The sequence below is a fragment of the Macrotis lagotis genome, chromosome 3, assembly GCF_037893015.1.
Source record: "Macrotis lagotis isolate mMagLag1 chromosome 3, bilby.v1.9.chrom.fasta, whole genome shotgun sequence".
Taxonomy (NCBI): Eukaryota; Metazoa; Chordata; class Mammalia; order Peramelemorphia; family Peramelidae; genus Macrotis; species Macrotis lagotis.
Genome location: NC_133660.1, coordinates 127,411,268 through 127,434,892, shown reverse-complemented (window position 1 = coordinate 127,434,892; position 23,625 = coordinate 127,411,268). Strand labels below are relative to the sequence as shown.

Genomic DNA, 23,625 nt, shown 5'->3' with positions numbered 1-23,625 from the left:
ATTTTACTTTGTGAAAATGAAAATTTTTATTGCCCAATAGATGGGCAGTTCATCTAAAGTTTTTCATGCTCAATATTTCTAGTTCAGCTAAACATCCCATCACACTTCCAGTTATGACAAGATACATAATCTTGGCATCATCATCACCAACTCTCACTTTCCCTCATCTTTCATATCCAATTAGTTGCCAGGTCTTATTTATTCTGTTCCATGACATATATGGTATAATTCTCTCTCTCTTTGTTTTATGTAACTATATGAGGTCTTCATCATTGCCCTTCCCCAGGATTATTGTAATAGTCACTTCTCTATCTAGCACATCTTTGATGTAACTATCAAATTGATATCTGTATTTATTCGACCACGTTATGTCCCATAATCAAGAACCTTGTGTTCCCTATTGCCTTCAAGGTAAAGTTTCTAAATTTTGTGGTATTTTAAGCTTTTCACAATGCAGGGTGAAAAGTCTGCCCTTTTCAGACACATTTTGCATTACTTCCTCCATGCATTTTGCATTTCAGTCAAATTGAACTGCTTACTCTTTTCTCAATATAATATTCTATCTCCTGCTTCCTTTTTTTTTGGATAGACTCCATAATTTGTATCCTCGCTCTATTTGTGCTCCTCTCTAAGAATCTTTGGTTCTTATCAAGGTTCATCTCTTGTTTCATCATTTTATAGAAGTCTTTCTTGATATCCTTAGTCATTAGGGCTCCTTATTCCCTCAAATAATTTTAGGCATATATGTATATATATATATATATATATATATATATATATATATATATATATATATATACAATCTTATGTTATAATTATCCCTTCCATATCATGACTTCCCCATCCTAGTTTCAATATATCGTAAGATGGCAAGATAGTAAGAATGTAAGTGGGAATTTGGGAGAGTGTGTAATCACTGCAGATGACATGCAAAGACCAGCAGATGACAGAGAAAAAAATTTAGAAACTGAGAAATACATAAAATATTTCTATAGTATAGTATAATATAGACATAAATTTTATAAACACCCCATATCAGAACAAAAGAAAAAGAAGAAAAAGAAAAGATTCAGACTTCTTCTTCTCTTGTAAAAAGGGAGGTTCAAAAAACGTTAAACAGATTTTCCCATTTGCAGGGGTATGAAGGGTGTGAAAGGATATGAAAGGGATAACTGTATGTATGTATATGAGTAACTGCTGTAATATAAAATAAAAATATATAAAATCATATATAGGGGCAGTTAGGTGGCACAGTAGATAGAAAATTGACCCTATAGTCAGGAGGACCTAAGTTCAAATTTGATCTCAGACACTTAATAATTGCCCAGCTGTGTGACCTTAGACAAGTCACTTAACCTCATTGCCTTTCAAAAAACATCAAATATAAATAAAATTATATATACATATATATGTACATATGTATGTATATATTATACTCCCCTTAAGCCTATTAATGGACTATAATATTCCTGAGGGCAGGCATTGTTTTTCTTTTCATCTTTAATAGTTGCAGCTAGATACTACAGTGGATAGAGCATAGGCTCTGAAGTCAAGGGAATGAATAAAATTCTGGCCTCATATGCTAGCTATGTGACTATGGGCAAATCACTTAACCCTGATGGCTCTGCATCCAAAGGCATCTCCAGTCATGCTGATTCATATCTGCAATGGGACCTAGATGGTTCTGGAGAAGAAAGTGAGGCTGGTGATTTAGCACGGTAATACTCACTCAAATCCAATTCATTTGCTTGTTATGGCATTATCTCACTGATGTCATGGTCTTCTTCAAGAAAGAAGAATAAATATCATCAAGAGGATTGTTTTCACCACTGAAGACTTCTTTTTCTAGCTGTTTCTCTCTCTCTCTCTCTCTCTAGTTTCACATCCTAACAGAAAGGCAAAAAAGATAGACATCCTTGACTGCAAGATGTTTATTTTTTTCTTTTTGAACAAAATGAGATTTCATTTTTGAAGCGTAAACTGAAAACTGCAGTAGAGTTGCTTTGGGCACATTTTGTAGCATGGTCCAAGGGGCTATTGGATAACTGGAGAAGATCAGGTATACTGTTAGATGAGGAAATCTGAGAATCTTAGGAATATTCTCTTTGTTTTAACTCAAACAGAGATAAGAAAAAGCATTTAATTGCCCAGAGATATGGCTAATGAAAACTGAGCTTCATGACCCTGGGCCCTGAACTCCCAGTGCTCAGCCCAAGCCTTCCTGCACTGCTTAGAGATCTCCCTTTCTCAAGGAGAAACAAAAGGGTCAGGATGTCCATCAATTGGGGAATGGCTAAACAAATTATGATACATGAATACTATGGAATATTATTGTTCTATAATAAATGTTGGACTCTAGACAAGCATGGAATTATTTATGGGATCTGAAGCTGAGCTTAGGGAGTAAAAACAAGAGAACATTTTACACATCAACATTATGAGATGCTTCCTTGATGGCAGCAACCCCTCTTGGCAATCCAGAGAGTTGGGGCAACCATATTTGACTGATTTGGGGATATATATCCCCAAACAGTGGAAGAAAAACAAACAAAACAAAACACAGAAAAAACTCACCCCTACTGAATCTGATGAATACTTTTATAAAAATTATCACTTATGTAACTCTTTCCCTTAATTCTAATTCCTCATGACAAAAATTACTAATTTGTTAATGTGTTTAACAAAATATGTATGTAAAATGCAAACCTGACTATTCCTAACTGAGGGGAGAGGAGTGGGAATGGAGGGTGGAAGGAAACTTCGTAAATTGGAAATATGTCTGTACAAATGGATGAAAATAAATTTTAAATAAAGAGTTGTATGGATTAAAAAAAAAAGAAACAAGTGTGCCTGAAATAAATTTATAAATTCTTCAAATTTCAGTTAGGATTAAAATGATCTAGGGGAAAGAAGAAAGTATAATTTTTTGTTGTTGTTGTTATTGACTTTTCTCTCTACCTTGGGAGAAGAATAACACTTGATAGAAGGGCTGGGATTTGGTCACCCTTCACCTACGATGAGTTATTTCTATGACATCTCTTTTTCAGTTGTCAACTTCTTTTGTATCAGTTGCTCAGGAGGTGAGCCAGGAGCTTGAGTTAGTCTTGTCAAGGCAAAGATAGGAATGGGAAGAAATGCTCCATTTCTGGTGACTTTTCCTGGAGTGACATTCCCCCACCCCACCAATCCTCATAAAAATAACAATGCAACAACAATCAGTTGAAGAGAGAAATTCCCATTGAGGGAAAAAACCTCACATGGACCCAATGTTCAAGGAGGTTCTAGAACAGTATTCATTTCTGTTAAGGAGTTTTTTGAATTAATAAGATGGTATGAATGCTTCTCTATGCCTGTGTGTAGGGTAGGAGGAGAGAAGGCCACCAGGAATGTAGACAGGAAATGATTAAAGAATTTACCACACTAAAAAGGGATAAGAGCCAGGATGACACACACAATGCCATAAATACCAGTTTTTAGTTCCATTATGAGATGGATAGAAAGAAGGAACAATCATAAACAGCATAAACATAATATAAAACAGGAATTAGACTTGTGATTTCATTGATATGGAGAACTTCTGGTTGAGGGAGCTCCCTCAGGTCAATAGCTTCTCTGAAACTTTTAGTCCTAGAGAGTTGACTAGAATATGAAAAACTTGAGTGTATTCTCAGGTATTTCAAGCATTTATGAAAAATTTGAACAATGTTCCAGAAAGAGCAGGAAAAAAGTAGTCTAGCTAGACTAGAACATAACATTTGTGATGGAAAATAATATAAGATTGGAAAAATAGGTTGGCTCCATATTATGGAGGACTTTGAATGCTAAACAAAGGAGTTTGAACATTCCCTGATAATCAGTATCAGAATCTGAATATTTTTTAAAAAGGTATTACATAACTGACTCTATCTAGATGAAATACCTGGCAGCAGGATGAAGACTAGATTGGGAGAAGGGGCGATGAGATAAATAAAAGCTAAAGGCATTTAGACTGATCAAGTTTAGATAGATTAGTTTTTATATGTGATACAGAAATTTGAGGGGAGTTCTTAAAACCAGCCAATTATTGATATATACATGAGGCTTTGGAGAAAATGTGTTTAGCTCATGGGTACCTATGACCCTCAGAGCCCCTTCATGAGATATTATTAACAATTTAGCATTATGCTCATTGGTAATATGGGTTACATTGTAGTCATAAATATTAAATTGTATATGCAACCCTTGACAGGTTTTTGTTGAGCATTGTAGCTCAGAAGAGCTAAAAGGTTATATACCCATACTTTAGATAGTTGATTTAATTCCAACTTCTTGCTTTCAAACAGAACCAACTCTAACATAACAGAGGCAGAATTTAAACCCATATTTTCTTGGTCCTGATGACAGTTCTCCACCCATTAAGCTGTGCTGCCTCTTACACTTACTAAATGAAAGAATTTCAGATATCTGGATGGAGGTCATATCATTAATGGGACTACTGCCTCCAAGAATATATATCACAACTCAAATAGCTTGCTTTGTGAATGCCTTTATGCATTTAGAAGAATATAAGCTACTTGAGCGAAGCACTTTTTCAATTTCATCTCTCTAATTCTAGCGCAGATTACATTGGAATAGATGTTTAATGAATGATCCAGTGTTGATTAATATACTCTTCCATATATCTACCATGGAAAAGCCACCTGCCATATTGCCGACCCTCCTCTTGAGGTCTTCACATACATGAGTACCAATAGGGCACATAGGTTGTTTACTAGTCATCAGTTAGACTGGCTATATGACTAATATTCTTAAATTACCAGTTGTAAGTTTTGGTAATGATACTTTTAAAACATTTTTAATTTGCAGTTTTCTTACTTAGATACCACATTTTATTCACATATATTGAACATTTCTTTCTCTTTGGTAACACATGATATTAGACTGCTGTATTCCTTCTATGTAGCAGCTTTCCCAGGGTATGATGAAGAAACCTTGATAACAAGGATTTTTACCCTTACATAAGATAAGAAGGAAGATTGCAAAATGCACCTTTTTAGGGACTTAGAAGTCTTTAAAAATAAAATATTTATTTGAGATGGTTCTATCTGAAAGTCAGAGGTTGGAACTAAATCAACTATCTAAAGCATTGGTTTATAACATTTTAGCTCTTCTGGGCCACATTACCCAACAAAAACCTGTCAAGAACTGCATATAGGATTTAATATTTATGACTGCAACGTAGCCCATATTACCAATGAGTATAATATTAAAATGTAATAATATCTCATGAATGGGTTTTAAGTGTCTTAAGCAACCCAAGAGCTTCTCCAAAGCCTCATGTATATAAATAATTGACTGATTTTAAGAACTCCCCTAAAATTTCTATATCACATGTAAAAACCAGTTCATCTAAACTTTGTCATGAATAAATGCCTTTAGCTTCTATTTATATCATCGTCCCATCTCCCAATCTAGTCTTCATCCTTCTGCCAGGTATTTCATCTAGATAGAGTCAGTTATGTAATACCTTTTTAAAAAATGCTCAGATTCTGATATTGGTTCCCAGGGAATGATCAAACTCCTTTATCTAACATTCAAGGTCCTCCACAATATGGAGTCAACCTACCTTTCCTGTCTTATATTATTTTCCTTCATGAATTTTATGTTCTGGTTGGTCTGGGCCACTTTTTGCCTTCTATTTCTGGACTTTTGCTCAAGCTTTTCATGAATGTTTGAAATACCCATTCTTCCTGCCCTACTTTAATAATGAACATTCTCAAATGTCACTTTTTTTAATAGAAATTTTCCCAATGCCCTAACTAGGCCTTCACAGAGAATTTAGTTTTAAAACGTCCCACATAACTATTTTGCATTATAGCTATATATATATATATATATATATATATATATATATATATATATATGTATGTATTTATATATATGTATAAAATCATGCTTTCCCATGTCCTCAATCTCATTCTAATCTTTTCTCCCATTATTGGTGGAAGGAAACAAGAATTTATTAAGTACCTACTATGGTCTAATATAAGACAGATAACTTAACTTTACAACAACCCTGAGAGATAGTTGCTACTAGGATTCCCATTTTAATTTTGAGGAAACTGGGGCAAAGAGATGTTAAGTAATTTGCCCAGGAGCACTGAGCTTGTAAATATGTGAGGCAGGATTTGAATTCAGATTTGTTTTTCTCTAGGCCCAGTATTCTATTCACTGAACCTCATGCCTAGCCCCTATATATTTTTTGTCATACAATTTCCTTTAAATTCTCTCCTCTTAGATAATTTCTTTTTTACAAAGATCCACCAAACCTCCTCTGGGTCCATTCTTCAGACACTAGGGTATGTTTTTCATGGGGTTTTGCTTCAAGGAGAAATCTGAAGGAAAGACAAAGGGGGGCACAACTTCTTCCAAAGGCAATACAGCCCTTTCTCACACTCAGATTTTGTGGGTCTGCTTCCTGGTCCCATTCTGAAATCAAAGAAAGTGATTGGCCTGTGGCCTGCCAGTGGTTATAAGAACTGTGCCACATGTATTAAAAATAGGGTCATAACTCTAATTAAAACAGACCTGGGGAAATTGTGTAACCCTGAAAGAAAATGGAATAAGATATTTTGCTCCAAAAATGCTAATTCTGAGAAGCCAGAAGTTTTAGCAATGAGGCTTAAAGGGATTTTCTTACAGCCTTCCACTTTTTTTCTGGAAGGTTGAGGGACTATTTTCCCTACTGTGTTCTCTTCTAGCTGCTTTTAACCCTTAGAGTCAGCAAGCATGTAAATGAGGAACCTACTTTCACCTAAGATAGTGAGGGTGATTACTTGAGAACCCTAGTGTGGAAAGTGGAAACCTCACCTCTATTTCCCTCCTAACCAGATTAGACAATCCAGAACTGGACACCATTCAATTTAAAGCATTTAACTTTGTCAGGATATTTTTCTTCATTGAGTAAAAGTATTCATTTCAAGGAGTCAGAAGTTATGAATTAGCCATGCACTCCAATGAATTCACTTACTCAAGTATTTTCTGAGTATAGCAAATGTGTCACTGATATGTGTTAGGGAATGTAAGTGATTTGGGACACTGGATTTAGTGCAATTTCTTTTTCATTTGCTGGCAATGGATTCCTATCATTAAGCAAGGCTCTGAAACTCCCCAAAGATCAAATCTCTTTTATCCACTCACAGAGTTATTTAAAGAAGTGTTGGATTTCCATACCTTTTAACTTGTATTGAATCTAAGCCCTGGAAGACTTCCTTATTTTCCACCCAATTAATGAATTATATGGTGCAATTCCTTTAACTTCAAGCTAACATAATGATTATGGTAATGAGAAACTTGGTTCTTACTCTTGTTCACTAAATAGACTATTCTCTGTTGTAATTTGGAAGCTAATGTCAGAATTCCTCTCTGTTCTTTTGGAAATGAATGTCCTATCCACAGCCTAATGGAGAAGTGATAAACAAAATACATATAGCGGGACATGTTTTGGGTCTTGAATGATATGAAATTTTTTTTTGATTGTGAATTTGTTATGAAAAAGAAATCAGCTTTTTTATTATTTTGATTTATTTTTAGTTTGATTATAGGGTTAAACTCCCTTCTCTAAGAAGATCCTAAAATAAACCAGATTGACATAGTCTCTTAAAACTAGATTATCTATAGATTTAGTCAATAGATGGATTGAGGACATTATCATGTAGTAACAGATAATTTAGAAAAAAGACATAGTAAAATAATCATAGGATTAAGTTTTTAAGGTTTTAAAAAGTGAGGTTTGCTTTCTGGCATAAAGGGGTGCTTCCCAGAGACTAAGTCCCCCTTTCTGACAACTAGAGAAAATCTAGTCAGAGGCTGTTTTTCTTTCCAGTCTAAGTGTAGGCATGGATTCTGCTAAGGAAGGCAAAAGGGGCTTACTTCTTTTTTTTTTTAAGGTTTTTGCAAGGCAATTGGGCTTAAGTGGCTTGCCCAAGGCCACACAGCTAGGCAATTATTAAAGGTCTGAAGTCAGATTTGAACTCAGGTACTCCTGACTCCAGGGCCGGTGCTCTATCCACTGCACCACCTAGCCGCCTCAGGGGCTAACTTCTGATCATTGACCACAAGTTCCTCTTTCCCAGTATACTTTCTGGTTGCAAAAGATACCACCTGGAAGAAAGAATGTCTAACATAGGATTAAGAAAGTCCAGAAGAAACTAATTGGTCAGATGACCCAATTTATCTAATTGAATTATGTTTAAAGCAAGTTTCTACTATTTTTCCAATTCCTTTTTTTGTTGTTATGAAAACCATTTCTGCAAATTACTCTTGGTCTCTGACCTCTGAGGAGTTAGGTGATGTGGTTTGATATACAAACACTAGATTTTCAGATTAAATCATAAATGGCTGGGCAACTTTGCCTTCAATTACCTTTTTATTTCAGATAATTTTAGCAATTACAAGAATTTTTTTTTTCTTATTTTTTAGGGGACAGGAGGGAAAGTAAGAAGGGGAAAATGCCTATTGATTTTATGGGGGGAAAAGGTGATTTATAGGGGCAAAAAGAAAATGTATAGCCAATAGAACAATTTTGTCTTCATTGTACTTCAAGTTTCGTAGAAGTAGAGGCAGCTAGGTGACTCAGTGGAAAGAGAGTTGTGCCTGGAGTCAGGAAAGGTTCCTCTTCCCGGGTTCAAATCTGGCCCCAAATACTTACTAGTTATGTGACTCTTGGCAAGTGACTTAGCGCTATTGGCCTTGATTTGCTTACCTGTAAAATGAATTGGATATGAAAATAGCAAATTTCTCCAGTATCTACATTAAGAAAATTCCAAATAGGGACCATGAAGAATCACACATGACTGAAAAATACTCTCCTAGAAAGAATGGAACATTAGTCAATGTACAATCAGGTCCTATTCCCCATTTTTATTTCTCTTGCCTTTTCTAATCCATGTAAAAGGAGAGACTAGGACTTTGGTGCTCTTAAAACGTAGGTGCTAGACCTGAGACTTTACATACATATATGTATGTATCTATATACATATATATGGAGAGAGAGAGAGAGAGAGAGAGAGAGAGAGAGAGAGAAAGAGAGAGAGAGAGAACTCCCTTTACTATCATTTGTTGTCACCTTTGAAATTTACTGCTTGGGTAGGTTCTCTAAGAGGTTAAGGGATCTTTCAGGGATCACACATAACTGGTATGTCCATTAATCAGTCAGCAAGCATTTTGTTAAGGACTTACTATATGCTAGGTTCTTTTATTAAGGACCTACTAGGTGCTTAATAGTAAATATGGTGGTTGGTATAAACATAAGCAATGCCAGAGGTGAGCCTTGAATCTAAGTTTTCTTGTCTCTGATACCACTTTACTGAATCTTTGAAATACATATGTTATATGGCAAATTCCATCAGGAAACTAGAAGTCAGAATCACAGGAGGAGGGTTTTAAATAAATAGCTTCTAAGAAGGAGAGAAAGGTCACATAAAAATGGGTATTAGGGAGGGAGCTAGGGTGCTCCCTGGGTCCTAGATGTTCCAAAGGGGGGCAGTGTTTTAAATAACTCCATATGATACCATAGGCTGACTAAAGTGAAAAATGAATAAGACAAGTAATTAGATGGCACTTTAAAGTTTGTGAGGTGCTTTATAAATATATCATTTTACTCTCACAATAATGGGAGATGGGTGGTACAATTAACCCTATTTTACAGAAGAGGAATTCAAGACAGACAGAAGCCAGGATCAAATATGTAGTTTAATATCCAAGATAGAGTTTGAACTCAAAACTTCCCAACTCCTAAATCCATATTCTATCAATTGTGCCCTAATTAACATTCCCACCTTTGCTATATTCTTCTTTACTTTCAAACTGTCACTTGGGTATTCTATCTTAAGAAAATTCACTATCTGAACTTAGGAACAAGCACTAGGCACTAAGGACATTACCATGGTGGAAGAAATACAAGTCTTAGAAAGTGAGTGTCTCTTCCTATTCTATCACTCAGATCCCATGTTTTTATTTGTTGAGTAATGTTGACTCTTCAGGACCCCATTTTGGGGTATTTTCTTGGCAAAGATATCGAAGTGTTTTATCTTTTCCTTCTCCAGCTCATTTTACAGATGTGGAAACTGAGGCACAGAAGAGCTCCAGGGTCATAAAACTATGTGTGGGGTTGCATTTAAACTCACAAAGAGGAGTTTTCTGACCCTAAGCCCCAGTGCTCTACCCACTGAGTCTCCTAGCAGTCCCCATCCTATCCACCCCAGATCATCAAATCTTCAAGATGATTTTGAATGCCAGGACCCAGGGAGAGCCAAAAAAAGATCAATGAAGAGTGGTGATTATTTCATACTTAGCCTTAGAAAACTTCAACATAAAGAATCGAGTGGGGGAAGTCATGCTGCCTGCCCCTGAAGTCTTTCTTTATTGAAAAAGGTTAAGGAAATTCATTTGCACAAACCCAGGGAGGAATCAAGACTGGAAATCTTCTGTGGAGAGAAGAGAGGAAATATCTCAAAGAAACCTGCCAAGGGGCCCTTTCTGTGGCCACTTAGATGGAGCAGGTAAAAACATAAGAAAGAGAATTGAAGGCATAGTTCACAAATTATTCATGTGGTCCTGGGGATCCAATCCTAAGATATTAATCACACTGAAGTCCCTAGGACAGGACAATTGGAAGGTAACCAAGTATTAAACAATAGAGATGAGGACCTAGGGGTCTGAAAGTAAAAGAGACTGACCAAGAGCCAAAACAGCAGGAAGAAGAGGGGAAATTGTTTCCAGATTGCAGCAAGCAAGCAGGAGATGTAGTGGCAGCATTAGGTTGGATGTTGAGAGTGGCTGTGATTGTGTGTCACTATCTGAACACTGAAGAGACCATGAATTCCTCAAAGTGGGCCTCTCTTCAGAAGTTAGGAAAACAGTCACCCAGACAGGTGCTTCCTCAGTCTTAGGCTGTCACTGGAGTTCAATAGGAGTCTGTGGCCTCTGCAGGTCAGGTACTATAGCATTTGCTCCCTTTTCCTCAGTGGCATGGGAATCTATCTGGTTGAGAGGGAAGATTGCTTTCTATTATTATATAAGGTTTATACATTACTTATAACATAGCATCCTATTAGACATGTTAAGGCTGTTCAATTAAATCCTTAAAAACTTCATTTGCTTAGTCTCCACTGGATGGACATTCAAGCTGGTAATATATTTCCTTTTCCCCACATTTACCCAAAGTAAGGATCCCTGTGTAAAGGGAAGCCAATTAATTATATGACAAGAGATCAAAGGTACACTAATTAATATTCTAATGTCTTTCCAATTCTTCTTACTGTTGAGGAAAGGTCTTCCCCTGAGATTTGACCTAAAAAATATTTGGATTACATATGTACCAACCCACAGAGTTTGTCCTGGTAAGGGACAAATATTAACCTGCAAGGTTTAATCTTAAGAAAGAGCAAAACACAGGGCAGCTAGGTGGCGCAGTGGATAGAGCACCAACCCTGGCATCAGGAGTACCTGAGTTCAAATTCAGCCTTAGACACTTAATAATTACCTATGTGGCCTCGGGCAAGCCACTTAACCCCATTTGCCTTGCAAAAAACCTAAAAAACAATAATAAAAAAAGAACAAAACAGAATTAGGTTAATAGACACTTTTGCTAATATTTCTCTAAGCTTGTCGCTTATGCAGATGTGCTTGGGGGAGGGGGGTCTGACCAGAGAGACAAATCCCCAAAATACAAAGTTTTTAAAATTTTTTTTATTTAATTATTTATTTTGAATTTTACTATTTTCCTCCTAATCTCACTTCCCTTCCCCCACCCCTCACAGAAGGCATTCTCTTAGTCTTCACATTGTTTCCATGGTATACACTGATCTCAGTTTGATGTGATGAGAGAGAAATCATATCCTCAAGGAAAAAAAATAAAGTATGAGAGTTAGTAAAATTACAAACTCCACAATTCTTTCTCTGGATACAAATGATATTCTCCATCGCAGATACTTCAAAATTGTACCTGATTGTTGCACGGTTGGAATGAGCAAGTCCATTAAGGTTAAACATCACCCCCATGTTGTTATGAGGGTGTACAATGTTCTCTTGGTTCTGCTCATCTCACTCAGCATCAATTCATGCAAATCCTTCCAGGCTTCCCTGAATTTCCATTCCTCCTGGTTTCTTTTTTTTTTTTTTTGGTTTTTGCAAGGCAAATGGGGTTAAGTGGCTTGCCCAAGGCCACACAGCTAGGTAATTATTAAGTGTCTGAGACTGGATTTGAACCCAGGTACTCCTGACTCCAAGGCCAGTGCTCTATCCACTATACCACCTAGCCGCCCCCCTCCTGGTTTCTAATAGAACAATAGTGTTTCATAACGTACATATACCACAGTTTATTAAGCCATTTCCCAATTGATGGACATTCACTCAATTCTTTGCCACCACAAACAGGGTTGCTATGAATATTTTTGTACAAGTGATGGTTTTACCCTTTTTCATAATCTCTTCAGGATATAGATCCAATAGTGGCATTGCTGGATCAAAGGGTATGCCCATTTTTGTTGACCTTTGGGCATAATTTTAAATTGCTCTCCAGAAAAGTTGGATGAGTTAACAACTCCACCAACAATGTATTAGTGTCCCAGATTTTTCATATCCCTTCCAACCTTGATCATTATCCTTTCTGGTCACTGAGAGGTGTGAGGTAGTACCTCAGAGATGCTTTAATTTGAATTTCTCTAATAAGTAGTGATTTAGAGCAATTTTTCATATGACTATGGATCGCTTTGATTTCCTCATCTGTCCATTGCCTTTCCATATCCTTTGGCTATTTGGCAATCAGGGAATGTCTTGTTCAAAAAGATTTTTTTAATGCATTCCAGGATCACTACTTCTGACTTGGCCATTAATAGAAGTGAATGGCCTTCAATTTAGTATGAGACTGGATATCAGTTATACCTAGTAAGAACTATGCCTGAGAGGTGGTGCGGGGAGGATTGGCTTTTCCCAAAACCAAGATCTTTGTGTTTTAACTTTGTTCAGGACCTCTGCATATGTGAATCTCTTCTTCCTGGCACACCCAGTGACCCTTAGAGGTAAACACTTTCAAATAGCTGATTAGATATTCCACTTGAAAAAACTCAGTCTGAACTTAGCAAGAAGTTCTAGGTACAAGAGGCATAAGGATTTTGTTGTGGTCCCTAAGATCCATAAGGAATACTGACAGAACATTATATGTGTCTCTTCCAGTCTCACTATTCTGACTCCCTTACTTAAGGATTATCAATCATCCAGAAAATTTCCAATGGTGGGGTTTTATGGAAGTCAAAAAAAATGAAAATGAATCATAATTATGTGATTGATCCTGAAAAAATTCATCAAAAGCACAGAGAGCGTGAGGTTTGTGTGTGTGTGTGTGGTGGTGGTGGTGGGGGCACCTAACACACCTACCACTTGTTAACATTCAGGAATTTCCTCAAGATGACAATAAATAGAAACCCTTTTCCACCCCCAACTCCCTGTAGACAATAGCAAAAACAACAACCAACCCAAACCCAATGATACTCAACTTATGCCAGACTTAGAAGCAATTTCATAATTAATCACTTAAACCAAAGAGAATGAAAATACTTTTCTTTCACAAGCCAGGGAGTAGGAAGAGTAGGAATAAGCTATAAGATAAAAAAGAAAGGATATGGAGGTGCAGATGGGTGGGGGAACTTTGCCACTTTTAATAACTCAGAGGAAGACTACCTGCAGGCAGGAGAATGGTCTAGGCATTTCTACTGTTTTACTATGATGAAGAATCTTAGTAGAGATGATAATGTCCTCACTACTTCTAATTCTCTTTTCCAAGGAGACATCTGATCCATTCTCAACTGTAGAGTCTCAAGTAATTCTCAAAGGCATGTCCTCACAGACCCCAAGGAGGGTTCTGAATTGAAATTGAAAACACCTCATCTGAATCTTCTAGGCTCTAGATTTTTTCAACTTTCTTCTAAGGAATAGCCATAACTTCCCTTTGCGCATACTCTCTGAACTCAAGGACAAACTTTGCTGAAGCATAAATTGTATGCAAAAGTCCTTCAAGTTCTGCTGCTTAAGGGATCATGTACAGATGTACATGCAGCCAGTAGTCAGTAGCCAGTAGCTCTTCCAGGATCCCTGGATCTTAACTACTCCCAGCTGGAAGAAGAAGCAATGAGCTGTATGTGTTAGATAAAAACATTTACTGCCCATAGTGATGGAGAAAAGAATGAAGGCAAATCCCTAAATAGAATTATTTAATTATTACCAGTTATGATAATTGGGATATGCTTTTAAGCAGTATTTCCAAAGGGTTCTCTAATGCTTGATATTTATATAGGTAGGTGTAAGGGACTGTTGTAGGAGTACTATAAATTTTCATCACCTGATGTCCTCTAGCACCACAGTATTATTTACTGGTTTATTGTAGAGTGGCATGGGAGTGGGAGTGGACTAGGGACTGGAGAGGATATTTAAGCACTTGTATTTGGTTTATTAAAGGGAGATCTTGGAGAATTTGGAGAACTTGGAGAACTTTCCATCCTTGTCTCCCACCCCTTCAGTGTTCACCTGGGTAAGGATAAGCTAGCTGGCAGGAACCTTCCTGAGCAGCTAGTCTAACAGGAACTTAACAGATAGGGATAAATAAATCCAGAGTCTGACCAATTTGAAAATTAATACCATATTAGGAATATAGGGGAACCATAGTGTCTAGGGTTTGAGAGGTAATATTCTGGTTGTTAGAGCATGTATTGGGTTCTGGTTCATGTCACCACACTTCATTGCAAAAAAGACTTTGCAAAACTGGGGAGTCTCTGAAGAAGAATAATTAGGTTGACAATCAGGCATGAGTATATGGCTTAGTAGATGGAGCACTGGCCTTGGAGTCAGGAGGACAAGAGTTTGAATCTAGCCTCAGGCACTTAATTATTATCTAGCCCTACCTTATACCCCATTGCCTTGCAAAAAAAAATGAAAGACAAATACCAAAGTTTAATTCAAGATTTTTAGAATATTGAGTACAGAAAAGTGAAGTCCTTTGAGGACATATCATTAAATATTCAAAGAACTGTCAAGAAAAAAGGGGATTGGACTTTCTCTGCTTAATGCCAGAGGACAGAAGTAAAAAGACACAGCAAAGTACATCAGAGCTTTAAATAAAGAACAACTTCCTCACTATGAGAGTTAAACAAAATTGAAAAGAACCTCCTTGAGAGGTCACCTTGAGAGAAGTCTTCAAATAGAGCTTGACTGGCCATTGGTGGGGTATGTTGTGAAGGGATTACCAGTTGCTCTAGATAGCTGTTGGGATCCCTCAAAATCAACTATTTGTGAAAACAGAGCTTGTGCTTAAAGACTGACTCTTAGAGTACTAGTCATTTCTCATATAGTTTCAAGGTACAAAAGCAAATTATATAGAGGGACATAGTCCTAATGGACAATTGTCCTACAGCTATAGAAATTATACCCTTAGTCAATGTTCTATTATGCACTGTTTCTATAGCCCATTCAAATTCCTACTGCTATGGATTTTCCATTCCTTGGCTTGGGCAATTGCTAGAGTTCTGTTCACTTAGGAAAGAAACATTTCACTTTTTTTGGCCATCTAAGATAGTGGGTATAAAATGAAAAGGACTTTCTTTATAATTTGATTCTCCAAGATTAGGTAAAACTGGGAAAGGCTTACTCAATTTAGTCTCTTATATTTTCTTATTTTACCTCACTTTGCAGAATTCAGTTATGATGCCATTCTGATTTCTACCTATATCCTTAGATGACAAAAATGAAGTTGCTTATCCTAGGTCAACCAGATGTATTTGGAGGTGGGTTAAGAGAATCGGTGTACATATGCTCTGAGATCCATGAAAGAGATAGAGGCACATACAATGAAGCCCTGGTTTGATCTTCCATGCATTCCCCAAATCTATCAATCAACTCAGAGAAAGTCTGATCTGGTGAAATTTGAATATTTTTATAGAGGATGGGCTGAGTAGGGTCTATAGATAGCAGCTGCATCAATTGAAATTGATCCCTTTGTAAGAAGAATGGCTGAATGAGGGCTGAAGGGGGTGTCAATTCAGAAAGTTCTATTACTGAAACTAAATTGAGTGCATGATCCCCTTCTTGAAGAAAAGAAATAAGAATAGAGGTGAACAGCAGCAGCCTTTACAAATGACTTTTCACTCCTTCTTCAAATGGTAACTGTCCTCTAGAAGTTCCATATCAAACTCTCTAGAAACAGCTAAATTTAATTTTATTTGTTAAATACATTTGATCAATGTCTTTAGTTTTGACATTATACAAATTTATGGGAATATTATCCTTCCTCTTCTCCAAATCAAATCTCTTCCCTTATCAAAATGTCAAAAAGAAAAAAAAGTCAGATTCCTGAAACAGTGACCACACTGCATATAATATATGCTTAACCATTCCTTAATCAATAGATACCCATTTTGTTTTCATTTTGTTTCTACCCCAAAAAGTTTTATGTTGTCATTCTTGGCATATAGGGAATTTTTTTTTGTCTTTGACTTGTGGTACATACCCAGAAATAGTACTACTGAACCATATGGTTTGAAGAGTTTATTAACTTTTCTACATTGGTCTCCAGATTGAATAAGAAAATTCATAGCTCCATCAGAAGCAAATCAATGTTGCCTGTCTTTCCTTAGTCCCTCTAATATTGACTGCTTGCCTTTTTATTTAGTCCTTTACCAATTTGCAAAGTAAGACTTCAGAGTTCTTATAACTGTATCTTATCAACTGTATCTAAGTACCATTTAGAAATTTTCTCTAGAAATTTACTTTAGGGTGAACATTGTGTGTGTTTGGGGGGGGATTCATCACATCTTTTCAGGATCAGATCACCATAAACATGAATACAATTTCCTTGTGAGTTCAGAGCAGTTTTTTTGAAGGTAATTGTGTGTATGTGTGTATATGTGTGTGTGTGTATGTATATGTATAAAATCAATTTCCTCTTCATCTTAGGACTTTTATCATTGATACATGATAAAATATTTTTCCCATGAATCAATTTTTTCTTCATCATCATGATTGATTTTGTTAATGCACATTTTTTTAATTTTATGTAACTGATATTGTCTCTTTTGTCTATCATATAGTTAATCAGGGGAATTTCATGATCTGCTAGACTGAGACACTTTCCTTGGAGTTGGGCATGAGTTCTGACCCCTTCCCAAAAGCCATGTGCAATCTAAAAACTATTCATAGATCTCTTGTTTCCTCAGTCTGGAGTAGTATTAAAGATAATTAACTATTGAGCAAGGAGGAACCATCTATCTCAGTAGATGATCAAAATGGTAAAAATGCTTCAATTTTCTTTTGATTTTTAGGGAACTTCTTTTGGCTTCTCCCTGATTGCTTACTTCCTTTTTCCTTCCCACTCCAAAGCAATTGTGGCTACAAATATAGTAGTAAGAAAATGTGCATCCCTGGGTGAACTTGAGACACAATCAAAAAGTCCTGGTTTGCCCCTCTTTTTTTCATGTTTATTTTTGTCCCTGAGCCCACAGTGATCCTGAGAGTTGACATTTACAGGTTTGGAGGCTATTTCTAATGTTTGATAACATATGGGTTCCTGAGTTGATAATGGCTCCTCCACATGAGAAGATGCATGCAACTATACCAAATCCTAGAGGAAGAGATGACCATCCTGAACCTAAAAATAATTAAAAGACCATGCCTGCCTGACAAAAGACCTGGACTTTGTGAAATGGCAGTATGGTGCAAATCCAAGACAAAAATGTCTTTACCTCTCAAAGAGTATAATATTTATGATTGTTATTTTTAAATAGTTTAAATATTTGTTAATGTTTGCTTTTGAGTTATATTTTGCATATTTCATTTGTGATAGAGGAAATACATAGCTGTCCTAATCCTAACATCTATTTTATACGGTGAGCATTATTTCAAAAAAGAGACAATATTAATTGTCCTTTTGGGGAAATTCAAATAAATATTAACTGCATCTAAGTACTATTTACAAGTTTTCTCTAGAAATTTACTCTAGGGTGAACACGTTGTGTGTGGGGGGGGGGGAGGGGGATTCATCATATCTTTTCAGAATCAGATCACCATAAACATGAATACAATTTCCATGTGAGTTCAGAGCAAGGTCTACTTGTGGGAAGGAGCTTCCTGGATCATGGATCACATGTCTCTTATAGACTCATGGTCAATAATTGTCTTGCTAAAATAATAAAACTTGAGAGTAGGAATCCTTATCATGTTGTGGCTTTGTGGCTTTACTGTTAATAGTTTTGTTTTTCATCTAAAGAGGAAGAGACTTGTGTAGGACATTGTAGTAACTCAAAAATCAATAGGGCAGAGAAAAGAAAAAAAAATAGCTGTAAAGAAAGATCAATCAACCCAACAGTCATACTCTCCACCAATTGTTCAACATAAGAAGTCCTCAACATCTGTAATTCTTCCTTGACTAAAGATCATACCCATCTGATTTAACCACTACCTTTCCGTTTTATGGAGCAAGGGTGAATGATTGTGAGTTTCTGCTTTTGTAATCAGAGGCTGAAACAGATGCTAAAGTTTTAGTTGAAAATGATGTGTGTCTATTATAACAACCTGCAATATGCTCTCAAAGGACTATTTACCATCTATATTCTATAAACTTAGTACCAGGGAGCTTATTCACGAGAGTATTCAATGTCCTTGGGTATAAATTAAACAGAGTGGATACAAGGAGTATTGGAGGTTACATTTCCCAAGGTTATTTCAGGAAGCACCTCACAGACATTGAGGGGGCATTGATCTCAATAGTTTTTCTAAATAGTCTTTTATTTCCTTGATCAGCATCTGAAAATTTCCCATTCTTCCAATTTTGGTTTATCTATTTAAAACTAACATTATAGAAGTAACATTTTGGTATTTCTATCTAATGAGGAATCAGGGTGGGGGGGGAATACCATGGAAGTGTTTTCAAAATCCAAGGCTAAGGTTAGGTTATGACATATAGTCTGTCATATATATATATATATATATATATATATATATATATATATATATATGTGTGTGTGTGTGTGTGTGTATATATATATATATATACATATATATATATATATTTGTTATGCGTATAGAACATATCACTCAGAAGTGGGGATAAATAAAAATAATGATAAATTACATTTATGTATTAAAATCCTAAATGTATTTTGTTGCCATTATTATTTTAAGAATCACAATGACCCTGAGAAATAGGAACTATAGGTTTCATTATACCCAGTTTATGGAAGACAAGGCTGAAGTTCAAAAGATTTGAGACTTGTCTATAGTTGGTTACACAGGAAATGTATCAGAGATAGAATCTGAAATTTTCCAACTCTTCAATTTTTCAATTGAAAGGATTAAATGATTTACTCAAGGACACAGAACAAGACAGTGATTTCAGGTATTACTCTTTTCATGCTGTCTTTCACTGAGAATTTGTTGTCCATGCATTCTGCATCCTTTTTCCTACATTATGTGCCCCCAAAGTCAATGAACTAAATGAAAGTTGCCATCCATTCAATAAATATTAACTAGAGCTTATAAGATAGGTAAAAGGGACTATTATCATTGGATCCTTTGACTGACTTGTAAAAATAAACACACTGGTAGGGACTCAGGAGTTATGCATTTCAGTGGGTCAAGATTCATTGAGTATTTTAAAATTGAGGTAGATGTTTCTAGGAGATCCCATGATATAAAAAAGCAAATAAGACTAAATTCTTGGAGTGCTTCTAATATACTAGGAGAGATTACCCAGGAACATATGTATCTACTATATAATATAGGACAAAAAACACATATAGAACAGGTATAAAGTTCTCTGAGCATTCCAGGAAGGGACAGGAAATATTTAACTGGGCATAGGGATGTCACAAGGAAATCTTCAAAGAGAAATTCTCTGAATGAAATCAAGAAATAAGTTTAGGGAATAGTTTATATAATAAACAAGGTAAACCTTCCAAAAATTCATTAATATTTATATATATTTCAAAATGTTTCTCAAATAATGTCATTTTGGCCTCATAAAAGCCATAAGAGGGAGGTGTTATTATTATTTCCATTTACAGATGAGGAAACTGAGGCAGAAGTCAAATAATTTACCTGGGGTCACTCAGTTCATAAGTACTAGAGGTCTGATTTGAACTCAGGTCTTTCTGAATTCAAGTTTAGCATTCTAAACCACCTACCATCTAGTTGCTTATCTCAGAATCAGAAATTTTACTTATACTAAAAGAAAGAAGAAGCTATGATGGCTCAAAAAGCATATCAAGGGTTAATAAAAGCTCCATGAAGCTTAAGGGCTTTTGGACAAGATGAATGAAAATACAAAGAGGAAAGAAATATCCGAATCCTTAGAAATACCGAGAAGAAATCCAAATCTGAAGCACTACTAGTTAGCTTTCATGAAAATGTCAATGAGATCGCAGAAAGCTCTACTGAAACTTCCCCTTCTTTTTCCAAGTTGTGGTGAAGATAAAAATGAGATAATAAATATGAAACAAGTTTTGTAAGCTTTAAATCATTCTAAAAATGCTAACTATATATATTTATATATATATACATATATATATATGTATATATATATATATATATATATATTTTTTTTTTTTTTAGGGGTTTTTTTTTGCAAGGCAAATAGAGTTAAGTGGCTTGCCCAAGGCCACACAGCTGGGTAATTATTAAGTGTCTGAGACTGGATTTGAATCCAGGTACTCCTGACTCCAGACCCAGTGCTTTATCCACTGTGCCACCTAGCTGCCCCTATATTTGTATATTTTTAAAGAAAGATCATACTTGATATTCACAATATGGATCATTTTGCAATACAATTTTTTTAATGTGACATTTATCCATTTCTATCCAAGTTTACAGGAAAATTGATTTCATACAGGAATCACAGCATTTCAGAGATGAAAGAGATTTCAGAGACTATGTCATCCAGCCTACCTGAAAAAGACTTCTTGACACTATATGCACTTACAAGTTATTCAACCTCTGCTTTCGAGACTTACACTCAGGGAGAAACCAGCAAAGAACTAGGAGTAGTGAGCAAAAATTGACACAAACAACTAAATTTAGTTAGGGCTTAAGGAAAAGCTTCCTAAATAACTACAGCTATCCAAAAAGGGTAAAAAAAGTCCATCTGACGAGGTCCTATGACTCTGGGATCAAGAAGAATAAGTCAAATGCATCTTCTCCATTCCAGACATTTAAAAGCCTAAAGACAAGCAACATAGTTTCCCATCATTTTTTCTACCAATTGAACATGCCTTGTTCACTTCAGCTGTTCCTTCTATGATCTGAACTTGAGATCTTTACCATCCTCCAACTTTTCAATGTCCTTATAAAAATGTGATTCTGAGAACAGAATATTATACTTCAGGTATCATCTGACCAAGAGGAGTTACTGAGGGATTATCACATCCATAACCTAAGACCACATGGCAGCTAGTATTACCCAAAAGAGAACTTGGCCAACAAAAAGTATACCATATGCTTTCGTAGGATCCATGGTTTTATTTTTGTTCCATTTTTAGAGGTGCTCACATTTATCTGCCTTTAGCTAATTTTCTATTTCCTCCTTTCCTTCAATTTCATCACTTATAAAATTTGATTAATTTTTGTGATCCACTCCATAGAGTTCACATTCAACAAGTAACATATTGTAGTGAAAGAAATAGATGACTAGCACTCTGGGCCCAGTTCTGACAATTTTTTAGCCCTGACACTTTTTTTTTCAGGTTTTTGTAAAGCAATGGGGTTAAGTGACAGGGTCACACAGCTAGGTAATTAGTAAGTATCTGAGGCCAGATTTGAACTTGGTCCTCCTGACTCCAGCGCCAGTGCTCTATTCACTGTGTCACCTAGCTGCCCCAGCCCTGACACTTTTAACCCCATTTTAGTACCTGTGGGGTGAGGGGGTTGGCACTAAATCGTCTTTAAAGTTTCTTCGGTCTCTAAGATTTTGTAATGTTATATTATTCAGATTACATTTCTTCAGGTGATATTTTAATCTTGATAAAAACACAATAAAATTATAAAAACACAGACTTTAAGACATTGTAAAGTTTATGTCAATTTCCTTTCATTTCATAAACAAACAACACATTCAAATATCGACTTTGGCTTCACTCCCTGTTGACAGTAGCTGCAAAATAAGGTTAGTGAAAGCAGTCATCCTTGAATTTCATGGGCTCTTATCTCCATCCAACAGACCTTGAGATCAGTAGCAGGCTGTCATACTGCCAGAATAACAAGGTCATTGTGCTGAGAGCTCCAAGTGGCTCTGGATCTCAGTTTTGGCTAAAATTCTTGCTAGATCCTGTTTTGCCAAATGTAATAATGGCTAAACTCAAAAGTAAATCAGAGTACAAAGATAAAAAACAAATAAGATTTCATCCAATGCAAAATCCAAATCCACATTTTTAAAACTCAATTGATGTGAAATGATAAAAGAGAACATATGGATGGGAAAAAGAAAAAACTACAAAACAACTTTCTCTAAAGTAAGTTGTTTGTTTCATATGTAGTCCCATCCCCTCCACATTGTGAAAGTGTTTGGAGCTGGATGCCTGTTGTTAATTGGTTTTTAAAATTTTGGAAGCTTGGGGAAAAAGATGAAATTCTATATTTAGGGGTAAGAAGAGAACAGAGAGTTGACTTTGAGGATACTGGAAAATTGGAGATAATTGATATGAAACTCAATGCTGGTCTGCTTCCTTATGATGAATGTTTTCATCATGGATTGACCAGCAAGTCAATCAATCCACAACAAAAAGACTGTCAGAAATCAACCCTATAGACACTGAAATATGAAAAGAATAGTCCAGAGTCTGACAGTATCTACCTAAAATTCAGTGAGACTGACTTGGACATTCTCTCTACTCATCTCTTGCCATGCTTTCATTTAGTCAATCTACTTGTTTAGTGACCTCAGGTACTTTTTACAGTCCCCCATACCTCCTGGAAAAGAAGAGATAAAAGAAAAAGCAGTCATGATTTTTTGGTATATATGACAATTTGGCCCTTAATAACTATAAAAAGGTATTATCTCTTTAGGAAATATTTTTTTAAGTTTCCTTAGTATGTGTGACATTACATTAAAAACCACACATATACATAAATCTTCAATTCAAATCTGGGCTAATTCTTCTTGCTTCTAAATGAGCAGTGAAATTTGGAAAGGAGGATAGACAAACCTGGAAGGGAAATAGATTTAAATTATTGAAGTGCTGTAAACTTAATTGCAATTCTGCCTTTGCAAACTAGCTAGGAGCTTAAGTCACTTATTTAACTGAGAAAAACACATTAAAGGGAGAAAGATAATAATTTTCAGGGTCAGATTTCCCCTGTACTGATTTCTGGTAAAAATAAAAGTCCCTGAAGGTGATTAAACATATGCATGTGCTAAGGATAGCCTTTTGGTTTTCTGGGCTTTCAGGATATCTATGATAAACAATATTCTTAGTCCCACAGGGGTTTGTCAAGTGCTTTATATTCATATTAGTATTATTATTAATCCTATCATTGTGGCATGAATGGACCTGTGATTTCAATAGTTTCAGTAACACATAGGTGAATGATCTTCTACCAAAGTGTTTTTTA

At 35.8% G+C, this 23,625-nt stretch overlaps 1 protein-coding gene across 3 annotated transcripts in view; it reads right to left on the bottom strand.

The window, feature by feature from the left end:
* INPP4B (inositol polyphosphate-4-phosphatase type II B) overlaps positions 1 to 23,625 on the bottom strand; it is a 981,822-nt gene that overhangs the window by 151,379 nt on the left and 806,818 nt on the right. The window contains exon 25 of one of the 3 annotated variants that reach the window (XR_012477007.1): positions 1,730 to 1,886. The exons of 1 other annotated variant lie outside the window; for it this stretch is intronic. Coding sequence is in view for 1 of the 2 variants with exons in the window: in XM_074229249.1 (XP_074085350.1) it covers positions 1,880 to 1,886 (7 nt within the window). In the remaining variant the exon portion in view is untranslated. Of the gene's footprint in view, positions 1 to 1,462; positions 1,887 to 23,625 lie in introns of those variants that run through there. One more of the 3 variants, XM_074229249.1, reaches the window with a different exon arrangement.